This window comes from Sylvia atricapilla, chromosome 6, assembly GCF_009819655.1.
Source record: "Sylvia atricapilla isolate bSylAtr1 chromosome 6, bSylAtr1.pri, whole genome shotgun sequence".
Taxonomy (NCBI): Eukaryota; Metazoa; Chordata; class Aves; order Passeriformes; family Sylviidae; genus Sylvia; species Sylvia atricapilla.
In genome coordinates this window covers 24,138,466-24,154,599 of record NC_089145.1, presented here as the reverse complement: position 1 = coordinate 24,154,599, position 16,134 = coordinate 24,138,466, and the positions used below count along the sequence as shown (strand labels likewise).

The 16,134-nt window shown below is 53.1% G+C and overlaps 2 protein-coding genes across 5 annotated transcripts in view; one reads left to right on the top strand and one right to left on the bottom strand.

Moving 5' to 3' along the window:
• Positions 1-16,134, bottom strand: part of PHF21A (PHD finger protein 21A) — a 508,751-nt gene that overhangs the window by 254,135 nt on the left and 238,482 nt on the right. The gene's annotated exons all lie outside the window — the stretch shown is intronic.
• Positions 1-16,134, top strand: part of DGKZ (diacylglycerol kinase zeta) — a 46,414-nt gene that overhangs the window by 18,620 nt on the left and 11,660 nt on the right. For 2 of the 4 annotated variants that reach the window (XM_066321175.1, XM_066321173.1), the window contains exons 1-23: positions 154-1,857; positions 2,668-2,776; positions 3,482-3,577; positions 4,353-4,430; positions 4,756-4,812; positions 6,932-7,000; positions 7,404-7,475; positions 7,782-7,898; positions 7,989-8,060; positions 8,351-8,446; positions 8,707-8,789; positions 8,978-9,038; positions 9,440-9,553; positions 9,967-10,107; positions 10,628-10,706; positions 10,994-11,049; positions 12,091-12,153; positions 12,396-12,469; positions 12,581-12,692; positions 12,999-13,198; positions 13,491-13,591; positions 13,728-13,807; positions 15,193-15,262. In XM_066321175.1, coding sequence (XP_066177272.1) covers positions 1,073-1,857; positions 2,668-2,776; positions 3,482-3,577; positions 4,353-4,430; positions 4,756-4,812; positions 6,932-7,000; positions 7,404-7,475; positions 7,782-7,898; positions 7,989-8,060; positions 8,351-8,446; positions 8,707-8,789; positions 8,978-9,038; positions 9,440-9,553; positions 9,967-10,107; positions 10,628-10,706; positions 10,994-11,049; positions 12,091-12,153; positions 12,396-12,469; positions 12,581-12,692; positions 12,999-13,198; positions 13,491-13,591; positions 13,728-13,807; positions 15,193-15,262 — 2,785 coding nt within the window. In that variant the 5' untranslated portion in view covers positions 154-1,072. Of the gene's footprint in view, positions 1-153; positions 1,858-2,667; positions 2,777-3,481; positions 3,578-4,352; positions 4,431-4,755; positions 4,813-6,931; positions 7,001-7,403; positions 7,476-7,781; positions 7,899-7,988; positions 8,061-8,350; positions 8,447-8,706; positions 8,790-8,977; positions 9,039-9,439; positions 9,554-9,966; positions 10,108-10,627; positions 10,707-10,993; positions 11,050-12,090; positions 12,154-12,395; positions 12,470-12,580; positions 12,693-12,998; positions 13,199-13,490; positions 13,592-13,727; positions 13,808-14,882; positions 14,928-15,192; positions 15,263-16,134 lie in introns of those variants that run through there. The other 2 variants (XM_066321174.1, XM_066321176.1) reach the window with 2 other exon arrangements.

Below are 16,134 nucleotides of genomic sequence, written 5' to 3'. Positions count from 1 at the left end.
AGATGTCAGTCTGCGTGGTGAGCAGCATGCTTGTGCCCTTGTGGTGGGTAGAGGAGATGCCTTGCTCGGCATGGAAATCTCAAATTGAGAGTGGTGGTGGTGGTGGATTGTGTGTGCTTGCAAGCTGCCGTGATCAAGTCCCCTGACTAAGGAGCAGCTGAAGAGAAGTTTGCTTTTACCAAACTGTGGGGTTGGGTGTGTTTTAAGTTGGCCTTGAATAAATCCTCTAGCAGCTGAAGAGAGGTGGCAGCTGGAGAGTGGGAAATGAAGCACTGTCTCTGGAGAAGGGGAGCACTGGAGATAGGCAGACTCAACTCCTCCCACTCCGGCCTTTGCGTGCTGAGCCACTGCCACTGAAAGTGTTGCAGCACCTTCCACCTGTGGCTTTCGACAGACTGCTGCAATGTCCAGGCAGCCTGTCAAGGTTTGAGGGCTTCGCAGGGGAAGCATAAGCTTTCTGTAAAGCTCTTTCTCCCATGAGAGGGAAGTTTTTCTCAGGACAGATGGGATGATCATCCTAGCTCTCTTCTGCCCTGCTCCAGCTTCTCGCAGCTTCCAGCTCTCCCAGACCACTTCTACCAAATTTTCCTTCCCTGGTTTTACTGGCCTGGTTCATTTTCTTCTGTAGGACTCACAAGGGCTTAATTTCGATTCACTACAAATTTAGTGGGACTGGTGCCTAGCCAGAGTGGTTCCTGTGGGGAAGCCAGGTGGATCAGCATCAGGAGAGTGGCAGGGGTAATCAAGGTGCCAGGGCTGATTGGCACCCTGATTGCACAGGGGCTCTGCTTAGTGGAGAGCAGGGAATGCTGAGGGTCCTGGCTAGGTGGTGACGCCTGCCCTGCCATTGCAGCCCCCTGGGCTGAGCTGTGAGACTAGTGGGGCAGTAAAGCTGTGGGAAGCAACACTGTAACACACACCTCCACTAGCTTGCCATGTCTCCCTCTCCCTGCTTCAGCCCTCTGTCCCCTGTTCCCCCCGCCGTCCCCTTGCCCTGACAGCCACAGCTGGGACTTACAGGGGAGCCTACGTAATTCCTGGTCTCTGTGTCAACAGCCACCATCCGGATGCAATGGAAACCTTTTTTAGGCGGCACTTTGGGCGGAAGGGGCTGCGGCGCACCAGCGTCGTGGCTGTGCCCACGGGCAAGGCCCGGCGTCGCTCCCAGGTGGGGCTGCCCTCCGCCTCGCTGGCCCAGTGCCGCCGTGGCTCAGGCACCCCGGCGGCATCCCTCTCCTGCCTGGGCCTGGTCCGGCGTCCCGGCACCCGTCGCCGCTCCAGCACCACGCCGCCCGGCCTCAGCCCCAGGTTTGCCGTGCAGAAGAAGCGTGGGGGCCAGGCACAAGCCATCGATGCCCAGCTGCTGGGTCCTACTGTCCTCCTGGCCAGCCTCGTTCCCACGGCAGAGGAGGGGGACGGGGCTCACTGCGCTGAGAGCTCCAGATCTGAGTCTCCAGAGGACGGTGGTGCAGCAGCGGGAGCTGTGCAGGGCCGCCGTGAGCGTTGTGCTGAGGAGACGTGGCTGGCCATGCTGCCCCAGCTGCGGCCGCTCCAGGCTGGGCTGCTGTCACGGGGTCCCCGCTGCCTGCGGCGCGCCTCCTCCCACCACCTGCCCACCGAGGTGGTGTATGGCCGGGCTGCCTACGGCCTGCCAGGCCGCTACCGCCGCCTCAGCCAGCGCCGGCGCTCCAGCGATGCCCCTCAGCCTGGGCTGCTCCCCTCTGGCCACCCGCGGCTGCTGGCCCAGCACTGTGCAGGAGTGGCTGGAACTAGGTGCCCCTCTTCTACCCTTGTCGAGGGTTTGGGACCGGAGCCCACCTGCCACACCACCCCGGACGGCTGGAGCCCCCGGCTGCTGTATGTATGGTGGCAGTGTGCAAGCAGGCAGTGCCTTGGGGAGGGGAGAGGTGGGGTGCAGACCCACGTTTGGTGGTGAAGGAGGGAACAGACTCAGTGCTGTGCCCTGGCTGCCACTGGTGTCTTGCAGTGCTGCTGGCATACCTTGAGCATCTTCCAGTCAGGCCAGCACTGCCACTGATGCTCTTGGTTCAGTCCCTGGGGCTTCTGAGTGTCCTCTCCTGCCAGGCTGGGACCGGAGGAATGTGGTAGGCATGGTTACTGGCTGGAGATGCACACTTTCTCCTGCTAGCTGAATTTCTTGCTCCTTTCCTTCACCCTAGCACATCTGGGAGAAGCTCACTAGCCCTAAACAAACAGCTGCTTTTATTCTGGCCAGTTTTACTGGTGTCTGGAAACAGCCCAGGCTCTGAGGTGCCTTGGTGTGGGAGAGATGCAGGGAGACTGTTGGACGGGGGCTCTAGATTGTCCCTGCAAAGGCAGTCCCACCACTACAGCTCTGTGAATACTCGAAAGGTGTTTTACAATGGAGCTCTTATCCCTGAGGGCATTAACCCAGCAGGCCCAGGCTGTGCCTTGAGTTGGGTACAGGGTGTCTGGCTGAGCTGTCAGCAACATGGCCAGTACCTCTTTATACCACAGGACTATCTCACAGGAACAGGTACTTCTCAGCCAGCTTGGATGGAAATTCACCTAATTTCCAGCCACTTGGTCCTGAGGGGGCTTTTCTGCTCCAGCCTCATGTTGAATCTTACAAGCAGGTTGTGCTTTGCATATACATTTAATAGCCAGCCTTCCTGTGTCTTCCAGGAAAGCTATTGCCAAATCCAGTCTCCAGCACATGATAGCCCAACCAAACCCGGCACTAGCCATGAGGAGCGACTCGGAGAGGCAGATACGCAGCACTGTGGATTGGAGCGTAAGTTGTGCTGTGTTTTGCTGGGCATTGCATGGAATGGGCTCTTGGCCAAGAAGCAGCAGGCCCTTCCCTGGGTTGAGGCTTCCCAGGTGACTGACTTTGACACATTTATGGCCTCTGCCATTGCCACCAGCTGGTGCCAGCATCTGTGCTCCTGGCAGCACTACATGATGCTGCAAGAGAGAGGCTGCAGAGGCACAGGTGGTTCCTGGAGGGGTGGTATAACTACTCCACTGCCAGCTTTTCTGCTTCTGACAGCCAAGATCTGTTGGCTGGCACCAAGAAACAGGAGTAAGCCCTGCTCCTTCACAGGCAAAACCCCGCAGGTTATAAGCTGCACATTCAGGTTGTAGAACAGAAGCTGGTTCAGGAGAGTGCCCTGCACTGAGTTTGCCCTGATGCCTCCTCTTTGGCTGATGAAAGGAGCTCCCCTGTGCAGGACCCTGCAAGTGGTTTGTAGGTCTTGGAGCTGGTTTCCTGTGGCCCTCTTGTTTACAACAGGTGGGCCATGGCAACAGCTTTGTGAGGTTTCCTCTCTCCAGATGGCCCTGGCTGTTGTGGGTATCATTTCTCCTGGCCTCCACCTAGCTCCAGCCTCCCACTCCCAGCATTGTCCAGTATCTTGTCCCTTGCACAAAGCATTTTAGGGGCTCAGGTACCTCTCTGGGGATGCTCTCGTAGCTTGTGTTGTCTTGTGTCTTTCAGGAGGCTGCGGTCTATGGGGAGCACATCTGGTTTGAGACTGGTGTCTCTGGGGACTTCTGCTATGTTGGGGAACAGAACTGCATGGCAAAACTTCTGGTGAGTCACCTGGGGCCGCCTGCCTCACCAGCAATGGCTGCAAACTCTGCTGTGCTGTCATCTTATGGGGAGACCGCAGGGGCCACACTGCTGCTGCTGCTGGGGGTCATGCGGGGGTCTGGGGGCCTGCCAGGGCAGGGACTGTGTCCCTCCTGCCTCTGCTTACCAGAGGGCCAAGTCCCCAGTTTCTGCTAATGCTGGTTCTTAGTTTGCAGTGGGACCCTGATGCAGGGCTGCCACTTGCCTGGAGCGTTCCAGAGAGCGGGTGTTGGGATTCCACACCCTTGGAAGGACAATCTGAATTCAAGACCTTTTGACAGAGGAGAAAAGTGAACTTTCCAGGCCTGTTGCCTCCTGCACCTGCAGTCTTCCCTCTCAGTTTGCAGGCTCAGTCCTGCTCATGGTGCAGGACACAGGGAACTAATGTCATCCTGTGCCTGCCACCCTGCAGGTGCCTGCCACTGATGCCACCCTGCAGCTGCCTCCCAAACCAGCTTCCATGGTGCTCTTAGGCAGTGTCAGAAGAAAAGTACTGCAGGACAGGACAGTAGAGAAAGTACCTCCCTGCTCTGTCCCAGGCTTGAGAACATCTGCTATAGGCACACATTTAGACCCCTTCACTAGATAAGAAGGTTGTATCTAACTTTACTATAGGGCTTGTTCTGTATCCCAGTACGTAAGAAAGAGGTATGATGGGAGGCTGAACTTGCCAGGCTGTGAACATCGCATATTTTCATTTACATATATATATTTTCTCCCTTTTCCTACTCTTCAGCAAAAACCTCTCTCCAGGCGTAAATGTGCAGCCTGCAAGATCGTAGTGCATACACCCTGCATTGAACAGCTGGAGAAAGTGAGTAGAGCCTGTTAAGCCCTCTCTGCAGCTTGCAAAACTGTACCAGCCTTTTCTTGGACAGTGAAACACAAGAAGCTTGGGGAACTGCAGTGTGTAATTGCAAAGAGGGGTCTTCTGAGGAGACAGTACTGAAATGAGGATCTAGTGACATAATAGGGACCCCAGGCCCCATTTTGTTCAGTAACCCAGACATATGAGGGTTTTGCAGCAGGTACCAAACAACTCCAGAGGTTCTGGGCCTTGCTATAGTGCAGTAAATTCTGGTAGGTTTCTTTTCAGGTACAATGGTTTTACTGATGCCTCTCATGTGTTTGACCTACAGATAAATTTCCGCTGCAAACCGTCCTTCAGGGAGTCAGGATCCCGGAACATACGGGAGGTGAGAGATGTGCCTTGGACACTGCCCACATCTGCCTTTCCCATTTCTAGTTTGCTGGTAAAGACACCAGATGCTGCCAGTGTGTTGCCCATCCAAGTGGAGGCATCATGTTCCTTCCTGCTCTAAGGGGCTGGTGCTGTAAAAGGGATGTTTTTTTTGCAAGGCAGCAGCCCAGACTGGGTGTGAAGAGTGAGGAGTTTGCAGGCAGCAAATGCAGAGCATCTAATGGTTTGCATGTTCTGAATCTCCTGAATCTGCATGGGTGTAACCTACAAACAGTGTTTTCTGGGAGAAACTTTGCTCCTTGGGTTGGGTCTCCAGGCAGACAGATGAGGCAGTGGCAAGCAGCAGGTCCCCAAGTCTCCTGCAATCTGGAAGGAAGCAGTATGGGCTCATTTCTGGCTTTATCACTCAGCCCTGACTTGGATGCCACAGGTGGCCGTGGAAACTGCCCACAGTAGTGGTATCAGACCCCTTCAGCCCATGTTGTAATGTAAAAAACTGGGCATAAGCAGTGGCTTGGACCTGTCTGCTGACTTGCGCTGGTGGAAGCAGCTGTCAGCCTTCATGCTTCATCCTCCAGTCTGTGGAGCCAGTGTAGCCTGTGCAGTGCTGTGGATTGGGTGGCTCAGTCACAGGCCACTTTGGTAACAGAGCTGCCCCTACACTGTGCTTGCACAGCAGACCTAGTTGGGGAAGAATATTCAAACACCAGGCTGCCTGCTTTGAAATGCTGCTGTGGCTCGTAAAGGGAAGCTTTCAGCATCACTTCTAAACCTTCCTTTCTTGCTTTGTTTTTCTTTCTGTGCCTCCTTGCCATATTGTTCTTAGCCTAGCTCCCTTATTTGTGCTTGACTTACCCTTTCGGCTCTGCTAACAGCTTGCTGCCTCTGCTCAATCTTCCATCTCTCTTTTTCTTTTCTTCAACCTCTACAAATCTTTTCTCCATCCCCTTTCTTGCTTTTTCTTTTTTCTCACAAATCCTCCTTCTCCATCCTGTTCTTCTAATGCTTCTCTGTTCCTCCAAGGCCTCTTCCTTCCTGTTTCCCTAAAAAGGTGCTCTTTTGGCCTTTGTGATGCCAGGAAGCCCCTTCAGGGTCAGCCCTTTCCCTAGATATGCCTGCTTGGATCCAGAGCTGAGCTCAAGGCATAGCCCTCCTTCTGCTCTTACTGGATCAGTATCTGCTAAACCAACAAGACTCTTTGTCCTCTCCCATGTGCTGCACTTGGAGGAGGCAACACTGGAGCTGACTTGAACCTCCTGCCGGTTTCTGCCTCTCATCATCATGATCCCAGAAGCTGCCGGGAGCAGGATGTTGGGCTCTGCCTGTGAACTCACACTCCCTTTCTCTTTTTGCTACTCTTTCTGCAGTGGCATTCCCAATACAGGGCTGGAAGAGTAGGATGGGATTTAGCATTAAATGGTACTTTATTACAAAACTTCTGGCTCCCTCACAATCACTTCTGCAAGTCCCAGCCCTAAATCCACCCTGAGCCTGCAGGCAGAACAGAGGTGCTGGCGAGCAGCCTTGCTGCCCACGCTGGGACTGAAGCAGGCTCAGGGTTGGCCTGGGGAAAGAGCAGGGGGAAGTGGGTGTGGAGGGCTTTGGGGCTGCCACTCTTCTCGAGGAATGTGGGATGAGGAGGTTCACTGCTTAGCTGCAGGCACTTCCATCTTCTTGCTGTGGGCACAAACTGTGTCTCTCTAGGGATTTTCATACCTTCCACCAGCACATTTTTCACCTGGCACTAAGGGGCATCTGGGCAGAGATGTTAAGGGACAGAGATGTGCTACTGCTTGCCCACTCTCCATTGGATCTGCTTTCTGTATTCTCAGTCTTCAGTTTCACTGTCCTCCTTCCTATTTCTTCTGGTTTTAATTCTCTTTTCATGGAGCATCTTAATTTGGCCTCTTGCCCCCTGATTCTTTGCTTTGTCTTCTCTCAGAGGGTGGGGGCTGGTGCCTACAAGCAGTGGTTTTGCTGCAAGAGCAGAGGTTGGCTGGCCTCTGTCCTTTTCTTCTGGCTGTTCCTGTGTTCAGTCACACACTGGGCCCTTCACTCCTTCTTTTTTTTTTTTTTTTTTTTTTTTTTTTCTTTTTTTTTTCTTTTCTGTTTAGCCCATTGTTGTCCGACATCACTGGGTGCATCGGAGGCGGCAGGAAGGGAAATGCCGGCAGTGTGGCAAGGTGAGCAGGCATCTTGGGCTTTCTTCTCAGCCTAAGGTCAAGCCTGAGACATGCGCAGGGCTGGGAACCAGGAACATCCCACCATTCCTGTTCAGCAGCAAAACCGAGGCACATGTCCTGCTTTGCTTAGTGAAGCACTATGTAAATGCTTTCCCCATAGAGTAGTTCTTCCCCTGGGCCCAACTAATTCTGAGAGACTGTCTTCCTGACATGCTTTCCTTGAGCAATAAGGACACCCCTACTGAGAACAGTGGCCTCCCTGGTGCCATTGTGGTGGTTGGGACTGTCTGACAGGATCTGGAGGGCTCCAGCTGCAGGCATGCTCTCTTTGTTAATGTCTCTTACTGTTGGATGGTAGGAAACTGCAGGGAATTCCCTAAGCCTCTTATCCTTTCTTCCACAGGGTTTTCAGCAGAAGTTTGCCTTCCACAGCAAAGAGATTGTAGCCATCAGCTGTTCCTGGTGCAAACAAGCGGTGAGCAAAGCCCCCCTGATTGCCTTACCAGTCGATTCTACACTAACTACCTCTGCTGTCTGCCGGGACTCCCCAAGCTGCTACTCTGCAGCCTGCCCTTAACAGCTCCTCCTGCTGGGAGAGGCTGTACTATGATATTTGCAAGCTCCTTTGAGAAACTCTCTTCATTGCCTTCCCATTACAAAATTCCTGCATGGTTTCATCCAGCACTCCCTGCATTGGCATGGGAGACCTGAGAAGAGAAGATGGTGGCTGTGCCCAGCAAACTGAGCAGCTGAGTTTTCTGTCTGTCTTCTCCTTGGCCAGTATCACAGCAAAGTATCGTGTTTCATGCTGCAACACATTGAAGAGCCCTGCTCACTGGGGGCTCACGCTGCTGTTGTCGTTCCTCCCACCTGGATTCTCCGTGTCCGGCGGCCCCAGGTAAGTCACTTCAGCTCTTGGGGCTCTTTCACAGTTCCCACTTGCCCAGTGGCTCCTCATAGTCTTTGTGTTTGTTCCTTTTCTCTCTAGAATCCACTGAAGTCTAGTAAGAAGAAGAAGAGGACATCATTCAAGCGGAAATCCAGCAAAAAGGGGGCTGAGGTAAGATATGAGGGGACTGAGGATGACCTTGTCTTGGAAAGGCAGAGGGACTGAACAGTGAGGAGCAAGGCTTGGAATAAAAGTGTGTTTTTCTGGGTCTGCAGTGAGGTTAAGGAGGTTAAGCTGGAGGGACGGTGTTTGCTGGCAGGGTAGATCCCAGATACAAGGTTTATGGGGTTGCTGGAATGTTTTCTTCCTCCTGCTTCCGACCTGCATGATGTTAGGGCTCAGCTGGAGGCAGCAGTTTGCACTTCCCCAGCTTTGTTGAAGATCTGTGGTATCTCTTGCAGGAAGGAAGGTGGAAACCCTTTGTCATCAAGCCCATGCCTGCTCCTCTCATGAAGCCCTTGCTGGTGTTTGTGAACCCCAAGAGCGGTGGGAATCAGGTATGGCCTTGTCTAAGAAGACTTTCTGTGAGGGCATTGGCATTTGAGTGCTGAGCTCTCATCATAGTTTTGGTGATGTCTCAGCTGCAAGAGAGTCCACAATGCCAGTTTGCTGCCCAGCAGTTCCCACCTTGGCCAGGCTTTGCCTGTGTCCCCTCCAGAATGGTGTTGTCTTAGCTTGTCCTCAGGCAGGACCAGATGCCTCCTTCTGCTGTCCACTGGGAACTCGGTATTACCTGAAGTATTTCTTCTCCTCATAGGGAGCCAAGATCATCCAATCCTTCATGTGGTATCTCAACCCACGGCAAGTTTTTGACCTCAGCCAGGGTGGACCCAAGGAGGCGTGAGTACTGATGGGGGCAGCACCTTTCTCTCCCCCATCCATGTCCCAGGATTCCTCCTGAGAGCTCTTCCCCCAGATCATGGAGAGATGGATGTGGCTTTGTGAACGCCAGCGGCTCTGTGAGGCAGCTGCTGTGTAACACCCTCAGTACCACTCCCCTCCACTTCTCAACCTCCCTGTTCCCACAGGCTGGAGCTGTACCGCAAAGTCCACAACCTCCGGATCCTGGCGTGTGGGGGAGACGGCACGGTGAGTCTCCAGCCCCTCCATCCCGTGGTGCCCCTTTGCCCAGGCCTTTCCAGTGCAGACCAGTGCTCTCCTTGTTGTAATCCAGAACAGGGCAAACTATGCACGCTGTGTCCATGGTGCAGCTTGTAGCATAGATACTGTGGGTCCCCTCGTGCACTGTTCCAGGAAGTGCTAGTCTGTAACCTGTCTGGATTTGTAGCCCTTTTGAGGGCCAGTGTCCGCACTGGGGTTACTGGTGTTTCCTGCAGCACCTGACTAGAGCTCTAAAGACTGTGAATAGCCTCAGCTGTGGCTAAGGAGACCCCATCTCTGCCTCTCTGCCATCGCTAGTGCTCCAAGTTACCTCTCCCTGCCTTCCCTGAGATAACCAATGGTTTCTTCGCACGCTTTTGCTTCGACAGGTGGGCTGGATACTCTCCATTCTGGACCAGTTACGCATCAACCCACCTCCTCCTGTCGCCATCCTACCCTTGGGGACAGGGAACGACTTGGCCAGAACACTGAACTGGGGTGGGGTAAGTGATGGGCACAACAACCCTCTGCTGACAGAGCAGGGCTGAGTGCTTCAATTCCTGTTTCAGAAACATGATTGGAGATTTGCATGGGCTAGTGTTTAAACTTCCTGTAAATACAGACCAACAAATAAGTGCAGTTTGGATGTTGCCTTTCTTCTGACATTTGCATGGTTCTGTATGCCAGCTGCATTAGATTATACAAAAGCAATTGCTTTTCCAAACTTTGGAAGATTTTTAGAAGGAAGATGTATTGTTTTAGATTTCAAGTCCCACTTTGTTGCACATTCAGGTAGAGTTGATCTCTTCTACATCTTTTATTCTGAGATGTCTTCCAAAGCCTGCTGTCTGGGGTATCTCTGTGCGATCTCTGTGGGAGGCAGGCATGAGACTCACCGAGTCCTTCTCTTCACCAGGGTTACACGGATGAGCCTCTGTCCAAGATCCTATCACACGTAGAAGATGGGAACATAGTGCAGCTTGATCGCTGGAACCTCCATGTGGAGCCAAACCCTGACACAAACCCTGAAGAAAAGGATGAGACAGCTGCTGACAAGGTGGGACCCCTCCTCTCTGTGTCTCTTCCCTGTGCTAGAGGCCTGCATTCTCTGTTCTGCCACAGACTCAGGCAGTCCCAGCACCTGAGGCTACTTTCTTGGTTTGTGTTTCCCTCTCAGTCCTCCAATTCCACCATTCTGTTCATGGCCCTGAGTCACAGCACTCATGGCAAGAGTGTAGGTAGAGTTCATAACTAAATGCCTACCAAAGGTTTTTAACCACAACTTGCAACAGGTATAAGCCTAGTCTTCTGTGAGACTGTTTTCTTTACCAGAAACATGAGTGATTGCAGAAACTTCAGAGAGCAGAGTGTGTCCCCTTGTACCTTTTTCATTACCCCTAGGAGTCAGGAGCTAATCCATCATCTCAAGCTGGTGACCTCTGTATTTTCTAGGGAAAAGGCAAGCAGGGTCCCTCAGCCTCATGAGCACTGTAGTGGCTCTGCTGCTACAACCTGACCTTGTCTTTGCCATGGGCACATGCTGGCAGCCTCATCCTTATTCCTGCTTTCCATTTCAGCTCCCTTTGGATGTCTTTAATAATTATTTCAGCCTTGGCTTTGACGCACGGGTGACGCTGGAGTTCCACGAATCCCGAGGTACAAGGCAGTGGCAGGACTCGGTCGGGGTCTGTGGGATGGGCGTGTTCTTGTTTGTGGGTTCCTCAGGAAAATGAACGAGATAATTGCTTCAGGGACAGAGCTGGAGGTGAAACATGAGGAGCAAGTCCAAGCTGCAGAGGGGGAAGAGGGGTGTCTGCACAGGAAAGAAGCTGGGAGCAGACCCCGAGCTGAGGCTGGCTGGAGAGCTGTGCTTGAGGAGAGCTGGCAAGTGAAATATTTTCATGTGTAGGCCAGTGACCTGGACTTTTTTCTCCTTTCCCTAGAGGCCAACCCAGAGAAGTTCAACAGCCGGTTTCGGAATAAAATGTTCTATGCTGGGGTGAGTGTGTGGGGGGATATCTGAGCCTGCTGTCACAGTAGCCTTAATGTCAACTGCAGCACAGGCATGGACGTGCCTCCTGTCTGCACCCTAAACTGACCCATTTAAGTTACATGGACCTTCACATGCACCCAAGCTAAGCCCCCCAAGAAGCTGGAGAGTTGCTGGAGAAATGCTGAAGTGCTGGGAGTCTCAGCTCCCCTTTGGCTGAGAGTGCTGCTGGCAGTACAGCTTGCTGCTCTGTGGCCTGTAGTATAGTTGCTGTATTGTTCTCCTGCCACTATTGTTCTTGATCTCAAGCTCACGGGTGGTCACCCAGTCAGGACCTCCCTGGAGCTGTGGGAAGGCAGGCTGTCCCCCCTGCAGAGGAAAAGAAAGCCTTTCCATAGTCAACACACTACTTTGGTCTTGTATTATATACCTTGGACCAGTTACAGCGTCCTGGCTAATTACACCACCTTCCTGTGTCTCACCTCTAGAGCTTTGTGACTCAGTATCATCTTTGTTCCTCTGTCTCCCCATCCTCAATATACTTTCTAACCATGTGTCTGGTGACTGGTATTCGAGCAGTCACTAAAGGCCAAGGGCTGCTCTGCGCCATCTAACGTCTGTCTTGCTTGTCTCTTTTCCTGTCTGCACAGTTAAACCCAAAGGGGACTCATGCTGTCCCTCCTGGAATTTCTAGATGGGGTCACTTCAGCTGTGGTTTGTGGTACTTCATTACAGTTTGAGATTGAATCTGTCTCTTGTGACTTGAGTCTTAGGAGGAGACTCATCTTGCCAGCTCTTCCGTAAAGTCAGGATGAGCGGGCAAGAGAATATTAAGAGCACGTTACTGAGGGTGCCTGAAGGTTTTTGGTAGACAAAATACCAAGAGGAATGGATTGGGTTGTTTTGGAAGAGAAGGGGACTTCTGCCAGTGGATGAAAAGGGAGTTTGCAGGTTTCAGCAGCTGAGGTGTGTGGCAGGTCAGTGGCAGGCTTCTTGGCTGCCCATTCTGGTGAACACCTGGGCACTAACTCTTGTCTCTTACCTTGGCAGACAGCCTTCTCCGACTTCCTCACCGGGAGCTCCAAAGACTTGGCGAAGCATGTCAGGCTGGTTGTGAGTGTGCTGGGGTGCTCTGGTTCAGGGAGGGGGTGAGCTGTGGAGGTGTGAGGAACGTCCCTTGGCACACTGAGTATGTCAGGGTTGGGGAGCGGATATGTTCCTGGGGGTGTCAGCTTCCCCTAACTTAAAGAACACTTACTTTAGGGAGCAGAGGAGGGAGGCCATCTCTTCCTTAGTGGGTAGGATGGACCAGGCTCCCCCTTACAGCAGCCTGAACACCCCTGTGTCATCTCTAGTGTGATGGGACAGACCTGACCTCCAAGATTCAGGACCTGAAACCCCAGTGCCTGGTCTTCCTTAACATCCCAAGGTGAGCATCCCCAGGACCTGTCTTCATATGCTGGGCTTCTCTCACCTGTTGTGTAGATCCTTGCCTGGGTTTGGGGTGCCAGTCCAGGCATTCCTTCCTGTCCTTTCACAGGTACTGTGCAGGCACCATGCCCTGGGGCAACCCTGGAGAGCACCATGACTTTGAGCCCCAACGCCATGATGATGGCTGCATTGAAGTTATCGGCTTCACCATGACTTCGCTGGTGAGTCAGTGCTGTTGCCAGTTGTAGATAGCAGCCAGGGGAGTGAATGGGCCCACTGACCAGGTGTCAGCCAGCCCACAGCTCCACAGATCCTCTCTGGAGGAGTTGTGGTGCTGGCTTATTGTGACAGTGTCTTCTCTGAGATTTAGGTGCTGTTATGCCCTGGTCTCTGTGGCCCCCTTCTTACTGAAATCAAACCTGAGCCCCTCAGAATTTGATTCACTTTGTAACATCCAGCTGTCAATGGATGTTCACCTCATCCACGTCTCCGTGCTTGTTCTGCTTTCACTCTGGACCCTTTTGCAGGCTGCCTTGCAAGTCGGTGGCCATGGGGAGCGGCTCTGTCAGTGCCGGCAGGTGGTTCTCACCACATCCAAGGCCATCCCCATGCAGGTAGATGGAGAGCCCTGCAAGCTGGCAGCTTCCTGCATCCACATCTCTCTGCGCAACCAAGCCAACATGGTGCAGAAGACCAAGCGGCGCAACTCCATGCCTCTGCTAAATGAGTAGGTTCCTCAGATCGATCTGCCACCTCCTGTCCAAGGAAGGATGGTTTGCAGAGAACGGGATGGGGCTGATCCGTGACTGGCAGAGACATTTCAGTCCTTTCCTAGGGAGGGTCTGGGAAGGGATCAGGTCACAGAAATAAGGTCACACCCTGATGCTGGAGACGCGGCTGGTGCCAAGCTCCCCATCCCAGTCTGTGCAATACTGTGCTCTTGCCTGTTTGGAGGGACAAGGGGAATAAGGAGAAAGTAGGCTGTCACTTCCGATATCTTCCTTTTTCCCTGCACACAGCCAGCAGCCAGTGCCTGAGCGGCTGCGGATCCGAGTGAGCAGAATCAGCATGCGCGACTATGAGGCACTGAACTACGACAAGGAAAAGCTCAAGGAAGCCTGTGAGTGACCAGCTGAGTGACCAGGGGATGGGAGCTGCAGGCCCCATGTCTGCCAAAGCCTGTAGCTAAACTGTGTGAGATATTTGGAATGGGGCAAGGGCTGCTCCCTGAGTTGTGCCTGTGCCCTGTCCTCCAGCTGTGCCACTGGGGATCATCGTGGTTCCAGGAGACAGTGACCTGGAGTTGTGCCGGACCCAGATTGAGAAGCTGCAGGAGGTGAGTCTCTGTGTGAAAAGTGGTCATGGCTGAATACTGAGGATGAAGGGACTCAGGAAAAAGATTTCTAAGCCTCCTGCACACACCACCACACACACTCTTGCTTTGGGTCGTGCTAAGAGGTCACTATTTGCCTTTACCATGTGGGGGAGGCAGGGTCCCAAGCTGGATGCCTTGTTGCTCTCTGCTGTCTGGCAGCTTCTTTTTCAGCATTACTCTTCTGACTGTTCTCCAAGCCCAGAGGGTGACCCTGGAAAACTACAGGGTAGTATAAAACACCAGCACACATCCTGTGGGGGGCCTATAACCCTTCAACCATCCACAGGCTCTGTGTTTTCTGTCACAGCTCTGCCCTCTCCAGGTACCTGGATTAGGTTTATAATTCCTCCCACTTTTCCCATTTGCAAGCACTAATTTTTGTGTCCTTGCCAATGTACTAGCGCATGTCTGTGACCTGTACACAGACTCTGTAACTCTGGCTCCTGGTAAACAATGCCTTCTAAACCCGTAGTGTGGCTCCTGGTGCTGCACTGCTCAGTCTGATTGTTGCACAGAAGACTGAAGGGACGTTTTTTAGTCTGCTGTTAGCTGGCGCTTGTGCCTGTGAGAGTCCCATCCAGTGTAGCTGTAGAGCCCCACAGAGCTGAGCTGCAGAGCTGCTTGCCTGGGCTGGCACACTGGCATCTGCCTCTTGCTGTGCCTGCTCTGTATGTGTGCCCCCTGCCCACCAGTGCCCAGGCACTGCTGAGGACACACAGGCAGGCACATGGCTAGCAGCTCCTGAGTTCACAGGGTAATGGTTTCCTGCTGTGTCAGTGTGGTAGACCGGTGCCCCTGCAATCTCCTGCACCTTTAAAACTCTGCAGTGTGGCTGATGTTCCTCATGGTTTACCTCTTCTCGCTCCTTGGGCAAGCACTGTGCTCCGACTTTAAAGCCAGGCAAGGACCAGGTACCTTGGCCAGGCAGTGTGTAAGGCCAGGTATGGCAGCACATTAAGCAGCTCCGATGGGATGAGAGAGGGACTGGGGGGCTGCCCAGACACAGCCTGTAACAGGACACCTTGCCTTTCTGCAGGATTTCCCTGCACAGCCCTCTGCTTTAGAGCGCCTGCTCTTTCAGGTGTGTATGGCCTCTCTCTGTCCTCTGGGCCCATCTGTCGTGTCCACTGTACTGGTCTCATGGGCTCATTTTGTGACACTACTCTACAGTCAGCTCCAGTGTGTCCCATGGTGCTCCCTGTTGCAGTGTGCTGTGCCTGTGTTCAATTTCATCCGAGTGCCTGTAGTCCTCTGTGTTTGCAGGGACCTCCCAAAGCAGGAACAATGCTCTGAAGAGAGATGCAGAAACCGTAAGCTACATCTTTATCCTCTCTTTTATTATGCAGGAGGGAGATGGAGCCAAGCCAAAGACACTGTCATTCCAGAAGCTGTCACCCAAGTGGTGCTTCCTGGACTGTGAGTATCACCCTCCCCTAGGAGTGCTGACTGGGTCTGATGATATGCTAGCAAGGTCTAGCCACCTCAGTGGAGATCCACGTGGCTGCAAAGATTCAGGGGTTACCAATGCATTAGAAACCACAGAAGCACCTGAGAATTAGGGCATAGGAATTATGGTTTCTGTGCCCAAAAAAGTGGAGGAATCTGTAGCCCAGCTGAAGTGCATCAACACCAATGCATGCAGCAGGGGCTACAAACAGGAGGAGCCAAAAGACATAGTTGCCATCACAGAGACATGATGGGGCAAGTCACACAACTGGGGTGCTGCAATGAACGGCTATAAACTCTTCAGAAGGGGCAGGCAAGGAAGGAGACCAAGCTGATCTCTTTCTATGTCGAGGTGACCTGCTCAGTGGGAGTGAAAAGCTGTGGATGTTGTCCACGTGAAGTTCAGTAAGATGTTTGACACTGTTTCCCACAGCATTCTCCTGGGGAAACTGGCTGCTTGTGGCTCACAGGAGTGGACTGTTCGCTGGATAGAAAACCAGCTGGATGGCTGGGCCCAGAGGGTGGTGGTGCCTTACATCCAGCTGGTAGCTGGTCACCAGTGGTGATCCCCAGGGCTCAGTATCAGCCCTGGTCCTGTTTATTGTCTTTATCAGTCTAGATGAGGAGATCAAGCACAGTCTCAGTCACTTGCAGACAAGTTGGGTGGGAGTGTTGATCTGCTGAAGGGCAGGAAGGCGCTGCAGAGTGATCTGGACAGGTTGGATCATGGGCCAAGGCAAATTTCATGAGGTTCAAAAGAGTGAATGTCCTGCCCTTGGGTCACAACCACCCCGTGCAGTGATGCAGGCTGGAGGAACAGGGGCTGGAAAGCTGCCCAGCAG